Here is a 16,395-nt window from a genome sequence, read left to right on the forward strand (position 1 = left end):
TATATCATCCAAGGCCTTCATCAAGGGCCATGCAGTCAATATAGGGCATCCAAAATGAAACAAAAGTCAGGTGGTGGTAATACTTGGAAGTTCATGCAGGCTGTTGGGATGCAGGGGGAAAATGACAACTACCCTTTATCAAGTACTTATGTGATCAGGGACCCTGCTGTGCACTTTACATACATCATCTTCTTGCTTACAACTCCATGTGGCAGGCATTATTGTCTCCATTTTTATGGACAAACCAATTCAGAGAGGAACTTACTCAAAATTATACACTTGGTGTGTGGCAGAGATTATGGAGACCGACTTTCTGGGTTCAAATTCTGGCTCTTAGTAGATATGTGACCTGAGGCAAATACTTAATCTCTCTATTGTTTAGAATCTTCATCTTTTTTTTTAAGATTTTGTTTATTCATGAGAGACAGAGAGAGAAGCAGGCTCCATGCAGGGAGCCTGACATGGGACTCAATCCTGGGTCTCCAGGATCAGTCCCTGGGCTGAAGGCAGCGTTAAACCACTGAGCCACCCGGGCTGCCCAGGATCTTCATCTTTAAAAAAGGGAATAATAAGGGGCACCTGGGTGGCTTACCTGAGTGTCTGACTCTTGATTTCAGCTCAGGGTCATGAGATCAAGCCCTGTGTCAGGCTCCATGCTCATCAGGAAATCTGCTTGAGATTCTCTCTCTCCATCTCCCTCTGCCCCTCCCTTCTCTCTCTCTCTCTTTCTCTCTCTCTCTCTCTCAAATAAATAAATAAACAAATAAATCCCTTTCTAAAAAAAAGGAACAATAATAATACCTACTTCTTATAGTTGTTATGAGCATTAAGTGCATTCATATTAAAGTGCCAAGAGTGAGGCATCTGGGTGGCTCAGTCAGTTCAGTGTCTGCCTTCAGCTCAGGTCATGATCCTGGGATCAAGCCCCAAGGCAGGCTCCCTACTCAGTGGGGAGTCTGCTTCTCCCTCTCCCTCTGCCCCTGTCCCCACTATGTGCATGCATTCTCTCTCAATAAATAAAAATCTTAAGTGCTGAGAGCAATGTAATCATGTGTGAACTAAATGAATAAGTCAACCTAACGCCAAAGCCTGTGTTCTTGACTATTATGCTTCCCTGGGCAGGACTCTGATTCTCAGGATATGGAGGGAGAGAGCAAGGTAGTCTAAATACTAGGAACTAGCTAAGATATTAGGAGATTAATCATTCATTCATTGATTCACAAATATTTACCCTTTCTATATGTGCTAGGTATTTTTTTCTCGGTAGTGGAGATAAACAAATGAACAAAACAGGCTAAAGTCCCAGACATCATTAAACACATTCTAGTGGGGAGATAGGCAATATGCAAAACAATAAATAAATATCTACATTATGTCAAGTAGTGATAAGAGTTATGAAGAAAACAAAAGCATGACGAGGACACAGGGAGCTATGGAAGTAGGGCTGCAGGGAAAGGGGGAGTGTGCACTACTTTAGGAAAAATGATCAGAAGCCTTTCTGATGAAGTGACATTTGAGCAGAGACCTGAAGTGAAAGGAGTCAGGCAATTATCTGGAAGACAGTGGCACCTGGGTCGCTCAGTTGGTTAAGTGTCCGATTCTTGATTTTGGCTCAGGTCATGATCTCAGGGTCCTGGGATTGAGTCCCATGTTGTGTCCGGGCTCCCCACTCTGTGGGGAGTTTGCTTGTCTCCCTCTCTGCCCCTCCCCCCACTTGTGGGCACACTCTCTTTCTTTAAAATAAATAAATCTTTAAAAAATATGAGCTGGAAGATAAGCTCAGGCAGAGAAAATAGCAGGGAAAGTGGGCTCCTCAGAGTTGTCCAGAATTGGGATATGTGGGCTACCCTCAGAAGGAGATGAGTCTTAGGTGAGGCAGTTAATTTTTTCAACAGAAGCAATCTCCAAAGTGGGCTGATAGCTGAGGGCCGCCCCCCCAGCAGGACTCCAGGCGGCTGGGGAAATAAGTGTTTCATTCCTGAAGGGCCATCTGGGTGGTACATCCCAGCTTCTACCCCATTGTGTGTGCCTCATTTGCTTGGTCTATTTGGTTTACACATAGAGAAACAGATCCTTGCCACCAAAGAATATATGCTAAACATTTTGAAAATTTCATTAAAGTTCTTGTGCAAAAGTACAAAGGTTGAAGTGGGATGTAAGTAGGTAGAAAGACAGTGTAAATATTGGAACACCGATTCCTGCATAACACAGGGGGAAGGAGCAAAAGTCTAAATCTGAAAGTTCTTTGGAAAGGAGTACTTGGCAGATGGATGATTTTAAAATGCGATGCCATGGATTCTTCTGCAACTTGATAACACATCAGCACTGCCCACATGCTCTAGAAACCATGTGAATGAAGAAGGCTGTCATTAGAGCTGGAAATTGCTTTGTGATTTTGGCAGTGGTTTGCTCTTAGTCCAGGTTCAGATTTCCCCCTTTCTGATTTCTAACCAGTAATTGCCATTACAGTGTGTTTGGGAGATGGTTGCTGGAGATTGTGGGGAAAAGACAGAATTCTCTGCCTTTTAAGGCATCTTAATCACGATTTTGGCAGCCTAGGAGCCTTCAACTTAGTAAACTGAGCAGCCATTTCCATAGCAGAGAAATAAGCTACTGTTTGACCCAGAGAGGGAGCTTTCAGCTGTTGTTTGTTGACCTGAGCCAAGGGAAACAAGATGACAGATTGGACAACCAGCACACCATGCAATTTATGCCCTTCACGGACTGTCAAACATTAATTTAATTTAATTTTAATCATTACCATCTGGTGCTTATATAGAGAGTCAGGCCCAGATAGATATTTCGTTATCTCGAACTGGTGAACAGTGCTGTGTTTTGGCCTGCAGCCATGTGCATACACCCTGAGGAGGGGGCATTGGGACCCTGGGCGGGGAGACTTGTACTGATGCCAAATATGCAGCCATCACCAGTTCCAGAAGCTGTAGATGGGACCTGTTGTTGGTGCTGGTCCCACCACCGGTCAGTGGCCCCTTCTCCTGTCTCACTCATGGAGGTATAGATGCCGAGTTATATCTTCATATTCCTGGAACACTGACAGAGGGGACTGGCCAGGGATGGTGTCTGAGTGAATTGGGGCATTTGACTCTGTGGCTCAAACCTTTTGAGCAACTGAAGTGACCAGTAGCCACATTTAATTTCATCAGGTGACTATTAAGCATTGACAATGGGGATAAGGACTGGGATCAACTGACCTTTGAGGCTTCATTGTCCCTGAGAATCTGTGATTCTTTGTGTCAATCATACTGCCAGGCCAGCAGGGAATAAGGAAGAAATAGAAGGCAATGTCTCTGCCCTGTGGGCCAACTTAGTCCCAGGAGGGATTTTGTTTTCTTCCCAGCCCCCAGGCTGAACCTTGGGTTCCTGGTGGCTAGTAGGGGGTAGAATGATTACCAGTGAAGTCTCAAGGGATTGGTGGAAGGGACATGGAGAGAGAAACCCTTCATTTTACTGAATTTTAACTTGTCACTTATAAAGTACCTTGGTGCCCACCAGACTGGAGGATGCTACTCATCAAGCCAGCTCTGGCTTCAGGAGACAACACCCTGTCCTGTTGATTGCTTTGTGGACCAAGATCATATGACCTACTTGAGACAAGGGAGCAAGTTTTCCTTTTCTTTGAAGGTAGAAACAGGTCTTGTTTTTGTTGGCGGGGGGGATTTTTCTGCAGTAATTTTAAGTATATGCTCAGTGCTGCCCCAAAATCAGATAATATAGAAAACTAAAAAGTAAATTGGTTACACAAAATACAGAACACTATTAACATTTTGGTATGTGTCTTTACACACACACACATATATCTACAAAAACGAGATGTTTTAGGTAATGAAAAGCAAAATCTCTTGCTGGGTAACTCTGTTCTCCAGCCAGATGTCAGCGTGACCAGAAGGAACAGTGAGGGGCTTCAACTAGGGAAAAGGAGAGTAGCACTGCAAAAGTTGCCACATGGGATTTCAAGGCTGGATGTTCTTTCCAGCTCAAGCTGGGTCTATCCAACCCACCTCTTGGCAACCACTAAGGGCAGATTTGCAAGCCCTTCTGAAATATGACACCACCTCTATTTGGAATGTGAATCTTGTTTCTTTCTATGAAACATTACAATTTTAGTTTTAAAGTAACAGAAAATACTTTTTATCTGGGAGGGCTAAAGAGCAAGCACAGTTTGGAGGAAACATTTGTAAGAGTTAACATGGAGCAAGATAAGGAAAGAGAAACTCATTTCCTGCCTTGCTTTCCTAACTAGACAGATTCTGTTTTTTATGTTAAAAGAGAACATTATTCCATAAACAACCCATTTTGATCCACATGCATACAAATTAAAAGGATGTGATTTTCAAGTATATTTCATCCCATGTGGTTGAAGTTGTCTCCTTGGGGGGGACTCCACTTCCTTTTGGAAAGTGACCAGAGTGGAGACCCACAGAGCCAGGGTGAATGAGGAGTGGTGGAAGAAGCAAGGCCCATGGTGGAGAAGGGAAGTCTTAGGTTAGTGGAGAGGTGGGATGAATTTATTTTATATTCTTTTGGAAGTTAGAGCCAGAATGAAAGGATCAGACTTATTGTGAGATAGATAGCTGACACAAGAGATTTGAGAAGATGAGAAAGGAAAAGGAGTGAAGGCAGCTGATATTTATTTAGCAGCTACTATGTGTCAGAGGTGGTATTAAATTCCATGTATTCTCTTATTGAATCTTCACAGTAATCTTAGGAGGTAGAGAATATTACTGGTATTTTACAGCTCAATGGAGTAAGATTCAGAGAGGTTAAATAACTTGCCCAAAGTCACACAGCTACTAAATAAAAGAGGTTCAAAACTCAGGTCTGCTTGGCTCCCAAGTGACTCTCTTGAAGATAGAATGGGTAGCCCTTATGAGCTAACGTGTTTCTGGTAACCTGGGTGTGTTCAAGCAAAGACTAGATGATTAGTTGTTAGAGATGTTCTTAAGGATATTCGTGCATTGGTACAGAGCTGGAACACATAGTTTCTAAGAGTCCCTCCAACTGCATGTTTTAACAAGGTCTCTCTAAAACATATCACCCTTGCTTGTCATCTGTGACACCTACTGTGGTCATGATTAGAATTATGTTTTTGGTGAAAGCATCATCTTCAGAAAAAGCAACTAAGATATATTTCCATGAATGTTTTCATGGAGGACCACCTACAGGCTACATTGTTGGTACCCTGTCCCTACTTGCTCAGCACTCATCATTCCCCTATGTGTCCATGGGCTCTTGCCACAAGTACCCAAAACTCTCTATCTGAGGGGGCAGTCTTTTGATTCTTAAAGAGTAGTCTGGAAGTACCAGAAAGTTAATATCCTTAGGAGCAATCCTCAGGTAATGACAGACGGTAATTGAAGGTAAATATTCCAACTTCCTTGTCCTTGTTCAGGATAACCCCAAGGTGTGCTTCATATAGTCCCCCAGAGTTCCCCAGTAGCATTGACTCCTAGTTGTTCATAGTGCTAACTAGCTCTTTAACAAACCCCTTATTGGTTTTCTTCCTTTTCCTTGTCTCATTTACCTTAATGCTTACTGCTGCTTTCATGGATCACCTCTTAAATAAACTAGTTGTACTCAAGTCCTTGTCTCAGGTCTGCTTTTAGGGGAACCCAAACTAAGACACCAACATTATCTACCCATTAGCCAGGAGTTTCTCACCCTCAGCACTATTGACACTTTGGGCTGCATGGTTATTTCTTGTGGGGGGTTGTCCTGGGCATTGTAGAACATTTAATAGCATTGCAGGCCTGTCTGTACCCACTAGACGCCATAGTCTCCTCCTCCTAGTTATGACAACCAAAACTGTCTATAGACATCAAATGCTTTCTGGGGAACTAAATTAGTCCTAGTTGAGAACCACTACTTGTTTGAGGTGCCCATGGGAAGCACAGGAAGGGTAAGTTTTGTGAGGTGGATCTGTTGGGCTAGGCCGTGATAAGCTTCTCAGTGTGCTTCTGAGTTTAGTAGGGGTTACAGGTGGAATGAGGTGGTGGCTGTGTGTGTGTGTGGGTGTGTGTTGTGGTGGAGAAAAAAATGATAGACTTTCAGTTTTATAACTGTGCCTGGTGTCAAGCTGTCCCTTGTCTACAGTAGGTGAACAGCTCACAACTAAATTGTACCCCTTACAGTCCCTTTTTAAAAAATGACAAACACTCAGAGACCATTTTGCTGTTTGTATAACATTAGTTTTCAGGTGAATTCAGTTTGGATGACAGGTTCTTAAGCAGCCATTTCACAGCCTGTCAGTTTCTAGGTTCTTAGGAATGTTTTCACTTTTAAGTACTTCTGTGCAGCTATTAGACAAATCAATATATGGTTCCAATATAGGGAGTGCTGTCAGTTACAGCAGAGGGTCAGATAAAAGATTCAAATGCTTTCTTAGCTGGAGCTTTGGGTCTGCTTTGGTCTTGAATATGTGGCCCCTGAAGGGGAAATGAGACCCTGAAAAGAGTTACAGATCTTCAGTGATGGCAAAAGAGATTTCAGAGATAGACTCCAAAACTCCTGTATTCCCTGTAAATAGAAGTAGCAAAGAGATGTACATATAGATTAATACCTATGATGTCTTCATTTCATCAATTGGATTCATGGTAAAAATGTACTTATTGGAGTTTCTTGTTTCCACTGTACCCTCCAAGGTCAAGTAGGGAAGCAAGCTGGTGGTGGACTGATATGCAGGCCTTGCCCATATCATAGGGATCACTGGATCCCTTTTACCAGTTTGGTGTGCTCAGCACCCAGTTCCAATGCGCTTTTTTGCTAATGACTAGCACCTGTGACCTTTGGCTTTCCCTTGGGCTACTGGAGTTGCCTATACAAAGACCATGGGAATTTATATTTTCCTGGGAACACCCATAGCCAATGGACAGGACTATGAACATCCAGTTCCCTTGCCTCATGTTGAAATAAGCACTAGTTGTAATTTGTACTCCAAAACTAAGCCTTGAGATTATGAGGAAGCTCAGACTTTTCCTGAAATTGCAACCTTGCTTCTTGGCCTCCTTTCTTTTTCTGTGCTGCTTTCCCCCACTCTCTTTTGGTCTCCCCTGGAAGCACTTTCCCAATAAATAACTTGAACAGGAATCTTCATTTCAAGGTCTGCTTCTGGGGAATCTGACCCAAGACATAAGCATTCCAAAGTCTACATCTGAGTGGGAGAGGACATGAATTTATTATTCACATGAAATGTTCCATAATCTTACCCTCTTCTATAAAGTAGGTGTTCATTAGATGTTTCTTGCTGTAGTGGATGATAATCTTGGGCTGGAGAAATGAGAAAATAGACCTCTGTCACTGAGGCACTGTTTCCCTTGCCTCCACAGCTGAGAAGGCCACAAAGGCAAGGGAAGGGAATCTCATTTAGGCAAATGAAGTAAGAGAAGCTAGTTTTGCTCATGCTTTAAATGAATTCTATCTTTGACATCCAAGGCTATGCATTGGTGCTTTCATACTTGAAAGGACATTGCCACTGAGCATAGTGATTAAACAGGTCTATGGTGAGGAAACTGGGATCAAAAACCTACTGGGATGTGAATCTGATATTGCTAGGGTTTGAGAGGATCCCCACAATTTTACTGCAAAATTCATTGATGATATAGCCCTCAAAAAATTGAGCACTTTCTACTTGTTTGGCAGTGTTTTCTCATGCATTATATCATTTAATCCTTGTGGTATACTTGTGAGATATTAACAGTCCCATTTTACTGGCAAGAAAGCTGAAGCTCAAAGAGCTACCTAAGGTCACACTCATAGTAAGTGGCAACGCTGGGATTTGAGCCTATATTGGTCTGATTCTGACAGTTCTGTGCTTAACCACCTATCAGAGTATAGTTCCAACATCGACTCTTTTCTCTCTAAAGTAATGAGGGAAGGATTTGTTAACGTTTTCACAAGGCAGAAAATTATCTCATCTGAGGTTTATATAGGCATTTTTCTTTTCCAAGAATAAATAAATGTATAGGAAATAGAAATATATTAAATGAGCCTGATATGCTCAGATATGTATACAGATAATATGTTATATGGCGAAGCCTTCTCTAAGCTTAGCATTTTCTTATCACAAGGTTAGTATCTGATTAATGGTTTATGCGCAAGGTAGAAAATGAACATTTTCTTTGCAATCATTTGGAGACTATTCCATCTTGTATAATTTGTTTCCTATTTGAGTACGTGTGAGGATTGTTCTTGGGTTTGAATTTTTGTTTTTCTTCCTCCTCTTCACCCCCGGTCTCTTTTTTGCCCTAGAACCAAGGCCAGAAAAGCTGCAGAACTACTCCTATCTTACCCAGTTCCCTCCAGGATCATAAAATATGCCATTCTTGAATTCTAACAGTTTTCACAAACCTCAAATGCAATATGAGAACACTTTTGGACAACAAACTTCCATGAATAAAATTTACAATATATCCTGTATTCATTTTTTTTGTTTTTATTTTTTTATTTTTATTTATTATTTATGATAGTCACACAGAGAGAGAGGCAGAGACACAGGCAGAGGGAGAAGCAGGCTCCATGCACCGGGAGCCCGATGTGGGATTTGATCCCGGGTCTCCAGGATCGCGCCCTGGGCCAAAGGCAGGCACCAAACCGCTGCGCCACCCAGGGATCCCTATATCCTGTATTCAGATACAGGATACGTGCTTGTATTTTAGCTTAAGCAGTGAGCGGAGATGGCAGAGTTCTTTTTGGAATTTTAAGATGTTGGTCTCCAGCAACCAACAAATAGAAAATATTTGAAAGTAGCGCAAAAAAATGAATTTTAATTTTCATTTAGAAGTAGGTCCAAGGGACGCCTAGGTGGCTTAGTTGGTTAAGCATCTGCCTTCGGCTCGGGTCACGGTCCCAGGATCCTGGGATCAAACCCCGCATTGGGTTCCTTGCTCAGCAGGGAGCCTGCTTCTCCTTCTCCCTCTGCCTGCCACACCCCCTGCTTGTGTGTGCCCGCTCTCTCTCTCTCTCTGCCAAATAGATAATCTTTTTTAAAAAAAGTAGGTCCAAGTTTCAGAGCAAAACTTTTGTGTGTTCAAATATTGTTTACCCTGAATAAGATATGCCTTCCTGTTTGATAGAAGACACATGAAAGTGTTCTAATTGTGAAACAGCCCCAGGCAAGTGGTATTTGGGAAAATAAGATGCTAAGCACAAAATCACAAACCTGGAAGAGACCCTATGAGAACATCTCGTTCTGCCCTCATCTTCCAACTGAGAATAGTTAACGCATCCTGTGTGGGTTATTTTCTGGTTTGGTAGGATTCATAGGTCTACATTTTCATCCGTGCCACCCTTTCACATGACATGTTTCATGGTGAAGTATCTGGGTAATCACAGGAAGCTACCAGTACCCAACAAAACACCTGACACATAAATAGTATTCAGGAGAACTTCTATTAGAAGGAATATATGTGGGTGTCTGGGTGGCTCCGTGGTTGAGCATCTGCCTTCAGCTCAGGGCGTGATCCTGGAGACCTGAGATGGAGTCCCACATCGGACTCCGCACAGGGAACCTGCTTCTCCCTCTGCCTGTGTCTCTGCCACCCCCCCACCCGTGTCTCTCATGAATAAGTAAATAAAATCTTTAAAAAAGGAATAAATGCATCAACACATGAAAGAAATGAAGGCTGAATAGTAGAAAATTTATGAGGGGTTCTTCGTGGTATGATTAATTAATAAAATGGAAATGAATTGTGCCCAAATTTAATGTGTGGATTTTGACCTCCTTAATAAGTAAGATGACTGTGTAATGTATATTCCTAACAAGGACCCTTTTGAGTGTGAAAGGGGGCACTATTTATTTTATTTATTTATTCAGGGGCACTATTAATAATTACATCAGGACAACAAGATTGCCCTGGGCAAACTGGAAATAACAGTCACCCTCGTTGAGAGGAGGATTAGGAGCTGGAAACAACATATTCCTTTAGACACTAAAATAAGAAAACCAAGGGAGTTTTAAGTCACAAATGAAGAAGTGAAAATTGGAGGCGTTTTGCTATCAATATTTAATGTTCTTACTTTGGACATTCTTACCTCATTTTGGAATTATGGTAAGAAATGGGGCAAAATGGGAAATAAAGACTCATTTCTAATAATTAGGAAAATAAGAATTAAATTCTTATCAAAAGCTAAACTCAGAGTACATCCGGCAGCCCCTTAGAAGTGTCTGTTGGGGGTAGCCAGGGTGGCTCAGTGGTTTGGCGCCTGCCTTCAGCCCAGGGTGTGATCCTGGAGTCCCCGGATGGAGTCCCACGTCAGGCTTCCTGCACGGAGCCTGCTTCTCCCTCTGCCTGTCTCTCTCTCTCTCTCTCTCTGTGTCTCTAATAAATAAAGTTTAAAAAAAAATCTAAAAAAAAAAGTGTCTATTGGATTGAACAGACTGGGTACTCCCACCCCTTCCCCATCTCCTCCTATCTCTGCCAAGCTCTCACCATCCTCCAGCCCCTCCCCTTCCAATCACGTTTTCTGGTGGAATCAGCTATCCTCAACTTCGACTTCCGGGGCCTGTGGACACCATACTTTGTGCTTAGCTCCTCATTGCAAACCAACCATGAGCACCCAGATCAACCAGAATTACTCCGCCAAGGTGGAGGCTGCACTCCAATACGTGGTAAACCTGCATCTGCAGGCCTCCTACACCTACCGCTCTCTGTGCTTTCATTTTGAAGGTAACAATGTAGCTCTGAAGGGCATGGGCATCTTCTTCCAAGAGTTGGCTGAGAGGAAGCGTGAGGGTGCCCAGCGTCTCTTGAAGATGCGAAACCAGTGGAGCGGCGACCCCCTCCTCTCTGATGGGCAGCTGTCTGAAGATCCGTGGCGTGGCAGTGTGGATGCTATGGAAGCCGCGATGGCCTTGGAGAAGAACCTGAACCAGGCCCTTCTGGATCTGCATGCCCTGGGTTCTGCCAACACAGATCGTCGTCTCTGTGACTTTCTGGAGAAGCATTTCGTGGATGAGGAGATGAAACTCATCAAGAAGATGGGTGACCACCTGACCAACCTCCGCAGGCTGTCTGGCCCCCAGGCCGGGCTGAGCGAGTATCTCTTCGAAAGGCTCACCCTGAAGCACAACTAGGAGAATCCGGTGCCCAGCAGCCTCTGAGGAAGCCGTCTGTATTCCCCTGGTGTCCAGATTTTGGCTTGCGCCTCTTTCCCCAGCTACGAGGCAACATTTTAACTACACTGAAACCTTTGTCCAAGCTGTGAGTTCAAATGGAGACATAAAAGGTTCTTTTTGCAGAGGGGGAAAAAAAGCTAGGCTGCTGGGGGATAATACACAGACTAGGGTGAAGGATTTGTAGTACGTTTAATTCTCTAGATTTTCTAAAGAAATTATTGCTAACTGTTGTGAATTGCCTGTGAACCTTGAGGATCTGATACACTATGTTTTCTCTCTCAAGAAAATGAGCTTACCTTTTCATTTATGCATATAATCCTAGAGGTTTTAGAATTTCTGTGAAGCCATTCTTGGTACTGGATTAATCTCTTATTTTAAAATGTATCTTTGCTGTTGTGTAGCAGAGGAGAGCGGAATACCTGGACCATATCATGTTATGCCCACCCCTAACCCTCAAACCCATGATTTTTAAGTTGCTGTAATGCCATTTGCTGTATTGAATATAATCAGAAAACCCTGCAAAATTCATTTTTATATCTCTAGTTAGGTTGCTACTGAGCACACTGATTATTGCGTCATACACTGACCTCTTTCTGAAGCCTCTCGAGAAATTTCTTTCTGGTCTTAGTATTAGGAATAAGAGTTCTTCGCTTGGGTAATTGGTTTGTTTTTGTTTTATGGACACTGTAAATGATGTAACTAAGTTTCCTTTTCTGACTTTCTGTGAGAGCATAGAGCCAAATTTGTGGTCCGCTCAGAGTAAATGAGTAGGATTGTATAAGCATTTTTACTCAAGCTTAATTTCTGATTCTTTTGTTAGTTATTTCTTGGTGTATGTTATGGATCCTTTTAAGCCACTTTAAATGCTTTTTAGAACAAGGGTGTGTATAAATAGATAAATAAACTTTAAATATGTTGATTTAAAAATGGCTCTGCAGTTTATTTCAGAGAAAAGAGAAGATGACTTTAAGGAAGCACTTAGAGAGCCAGAGTGATTAGTATGGAGGTGGGTCAAATGGAGGTTAAATTCCAAAAGCCAAAAGAAAGAGAAGCAGTAAAATGTAGCATTCTTTTAGAAACATACTTCATTTTTCTGGTGAGTTCTTGTCTACTAAATCCATACATTTGTGTCTTACAGATAGCTATTTAATAATTGTTTATTATTTTCCTTGCACTTTGAAGAACTGGAGCTATAACTTGTTCTCAAACCACAGAAGTGAAGAAAATCAATTCTTTTCCTACAGCACCTCTCCTTCCTGGAGCAGGAAGACCAACGGCATACTATCATTTCTTTTATCTTACATGGGTCAGAGGCATAGGAAGAATATTTTACAGAGATTGGGACAATTGTTTTGCTCAGTTAAGGAGAAAACCTTATCTTCCTGTTTTCATGCAAAGTCTTTTTTTAAATGATTTTTTATTTATTCATTTGAGAGAAAGAGCGGGGGTAGGGGGGTGGGGGAGGGTCAGAGGGAAAGGGAAAAGCAGACTCCCCACTGAGCAGGGATCCTGTGAGGCTCCATCCCAGGACCCTGAGATCATGGCCTGAGCTGAAGGCAGACACTTAACTGACTGAGCCACCCAGGCGCCTCTTTTGATAATAAAAAATATACTGGAAAAGTTATTACTGGAGAAAGGAATTCTGCCCATTTGCTGGTAGTTGGCAGTAAGAAACATAAGGAAGCAGTTAACAATTTTCAGGTTTGAATTAAAAGTTGAATCTCTGTACTTAAAATATGTGCTTAAAATCATTTTCAAATTAGCAATCAAATACAAACACATAAATCAGAATGAGAAAAGATCACCTAATATTCTGAGATCAATTGAAAGACTGTAATTTAAGGTATATTATTTAGGAAGAAATATGCAAACATTTAATTCCAAATAATATTGTATTTGTAATTTCTTATTAGTGTCTTTTAATGTCAGGAATGGGGCCATAGGAGAAAGTTTTATGAAGTCTCCCAAATAGGCTACAGTGTTCTTTGGTCATCACACAATTCTTGGAAAACAGCAACTTGCAGGGCAGACAATAAATGATTCAAACACATATGGACAGCATATTAGTTTGGCTTTCAAAAAAAACTTAAGGTTCGTGGCAAGTTTATTTGTGGAAAAATGGGAGCTTATGACATCAAAACTCTAAAGATTAATTTGGAAAATGTCCCACAGTGATTTCCTTTATTGCTAACCACTGTGTGTATGTATGTGTGTGTATATATAGTTGCACAGAGTTATAATACATGATTCCTATAGGCTATGACTAAATTCTTTATACCAGGGGCACCTGGGTGGCTCAGTTGGTTAAGGATCTACCTTTGGCTCAGGTCATGAGCCCAAGGTCCTGGGATGGAGCCCCACATCAGGCTCCCTGCTCAGCAGGGTGTCTGCTTCTCCCTCTCTCTCTGCCCTCCCTCTCTCTCTGCCCTCCCGCCACCCCCTGCTCATTCTCTCTCTCAAATAAATAAAATATGTTTTAAAAAGGTAGTATAAGTGAGGCCTAGGAGATAAAGGTCTCTTGCAAATGACTGCAAAAACTCCCTGCCAGAGCCAAAGGTTCCGTTTGTTGTCCCGATCCTCAGAGTTTTCATGTAGCTGTCATTCCCTGGAAGGCCCTTAATACCCTCTTCACCAAATCAAACTCCGTCTACCTTTCAGCCTTGTTTAAATCTGCCTTGTTTTGTGAAATCTTCCCTGATGAGCCTAATCCACTCATGTGGCAAGGATTCATCTTTGCTTAGTTGTCTTGTGATACCCGTAGATGGTAGGGAAGTTGGAATATGAAATACAGATAGCATGGTGGTTGAGCCATTCTCTGGGCCAGAATGTCTGTGTTCCAATCCTGCCTCTACTCTGACTCATCATGATCTAGTCTCTTCCCCTTTCTTGGTCCCAGCTTCCTCATCTGACAAACTGGACAGGATTATAATACAGACAGTACTATCCAACTCACAGATTTTAAGGAGGATTAAATAGGATGAACCATGTAAAATCTTGACATCATGGCTCAGCACATAGTAAATGCACAATAATTATTAGCGATCTTTATCAACTGACTTTGTATCCCAGCAGAGCTTCGTAAAGAGCTATGATAGTAACATCTCAAAATAAGTTTGCTTTTCAGTTTTAGGAAAGTAGACTTGAGATTCTAGAATCTTCCTTAATGATCATTCCTCCCTCTAAATAGGCCCTACATGAAGAAGCAAAATGTAGGAATTGTCTCATCTCTTGGATGTGACATTCAGTGAGTAGGAGGGGGAAAAAATGAAGGAGGACCATTCTCTCTTTAGCCAAATAAGTGAAGCCACCTTATTTAGGACCTGGGATTAATTGTTTTAATTACCACACTGCTAAAAGCAGGCATGACAGCACTGTAACCTTTCTCTCAGGAAGGACAAGCCACACAAAGGGGTCATTTCAGAGCTGATACTAATTAGCTGCTGGCTGCTACTCTTTGCATAGTTTCCAATTCTTGGGAGTCTTCTCTGCCCACTCTTCGCCCACACATCCTCCTCCTGCCACTTCATGGTAGCCTTGGATATTCAGCACAAGGGAGCAGAGACTGAATAGACACAGTCAAAACTTTAGGGATCGCTGAGGCCTTGAACTTCTCCTTTATTGCAGGGCCGGTTTAAAGCTCTGGCTTCTGAGGAACTGTACAGTCTAGTGTTTTTCTCCAGAGAATGTAGTCTTAAAGAGTTGGGTTAAAAATGCTCCTTATTTAGAAAAGAGAAACCTTTTTTACTGCATTCATGGCATGTTATTTATCTTCCTAAGCCATCTATCCACCATTTGATGAATAATTTACTCTTCATAATAATAATGAAGCAGGCCTTAATACATGGGGAATTTGGGAGGGGGCCACATTTTTGGAAAGAGTTTTGAATTAATTTAAGGTTTCATCTAAGTATAAATTCTTCAGGAAACAGACATCCTCCTCAGGATTTTAGCAATTCTGATGGCTAATTTAGCAATCTTAAGAGGAAGCAGAGAGAAGTCTGCATTTTACTGGGAGACCTCAAAGGTCCCCCAAGTATGCAGATGTCTGGTCAAAGTGTGGGAGATGCTGGTAGAGGTAACTGCTGGGATTTAAAATCAAGCACATATTCCTGCTAAAAATTCATACCCTGAATCTGATAATGAGAGAGTATCAGACAGATCTGAATTGAGGGGCAATCTACAAAACAACTTGCCTGTAATTCTCAAAAGTGTGAAAGTCCAGAAAGGCAGACAAAAAGAAAGGAATTGTCCCAAGTTAAAGAACTAAAAAGCATAACAACTAAATGCGTGATCCTGGATTGGATCTGTGTAGGGTAAAAAAACAATAAAGGACATTAAGACAATTTATAAAATTTTAATTCGATAATAGTACAATATCAACACTAGATTTCCTGATTTGGGTAACTGCATGGTAGTTAGGTAGCAGAATGTTTTTCCTTTTATTTTTTTGTCTTTAGATTTTATTTATTTATTCATGAGAGACAGACAGAGCGGGGGGGGGGGGGGGCAGAGACACAGGCAGAGGGAGAAGCAGGCTCCATGCAGGGAGCCCAATGTGGGACTCAATCTCAGGTCTCTAGGATCACACCCTGGGCCAAAGGCGGTGCTAAACCACTGAGCCAACCACTGAGCTAAACCACTGAGCCACCTAAAAACAGGTGCCCTGTTTTTCCTTTTATACACTATAAAGTATTTAGGGGTGTTTGGATGCAATTTCTCTGACTTGCATAGGGTGAAGAAAAACAATTGGGGAGTCTGTATGAAGGGTAAACTTATGTTACAATGTTTCTCGAAGTTTGAAATTATAGCTAAATAATTCTAATAATTATTAGAATAATAATTCTAAATTTTAAATAATAGCTAAATAAGAAATTGTTCCACAAAAGTCAATCACATAATTTAGACCTCGAACTACTGCATCTAGCCTAGTGCCTAACTAAGTACTCAAACATAATTTGATAAATAAAATATGTAACAGCTTTCAAATGACCCTGTGAACTTTGATTTCTAGACACAGGGCTTCATAAACAATTTAACTACCAGAAAATTCCAAATTCATTTTTTCTTCCTTAATATAAATTATACACTTACATATTTCTTATCTAACCCTCATCCCCAAAAAGGATGTCAACAATTTTTTTAAGAGAGGGGCTAGAACAGGGAGGCAAGGAAGAGGAAATCCTATTATTTTATCACTACACAAGAGATACTGCTGCTGGATTTAGTATTTTAATTCTTCAGACCTTATGGTTTTATATCTTCAA

At 41.6% G+C, this 16,395-nt stretch overlaps 1 protein-coding gene across 3 annotated transcripts in view; it reads left to right on the forward strand.

Annotated features, from left to right (window-relative positions):
• The window catches only part of LOC140627163 (ferritin light chain-like), a 145,160-nt gene that overhangs the window by 55,763 nt on the left and 73,002 nt on the right, over positions 1 to 16,395 (forward strand). The window contains exon 3 of one of the 3 annotated variants that reach the window (XM_072815162.1): positions 10,683 to 12,058. The exons of 1 other annotated variant lie outside the window; for it this stretch is intronic. In XM_072815162.1, coding sequence (XP_072671263.1) covers positions 10,683 to 11,089 — 407 coding nt within the window. In that variant the 3' untranslated portion in view covers positions 11,090 to 12,058. Of the gene's footprint in view, positions 1 to 10,413; positions 12,059 to 16,395 lie in introns of those variants that run through there. One more of the 3 variants, XM_072815163.1, reaches the window with a different exon arrangement.

This window comes from Canis lupus, chromosome X (assembly GCF_048164855.1).
Source record: "Canis lupus baileyi chromosome X, mCanLup2.hap1, whole genome shotgun sequence".
NCBI classification, from domain to species: domain Eukaryota; kingdom Metazoa; phylum Chordata; class Mammalia; order Carnivora; family Canidae; genus Canis; species Canis lupus.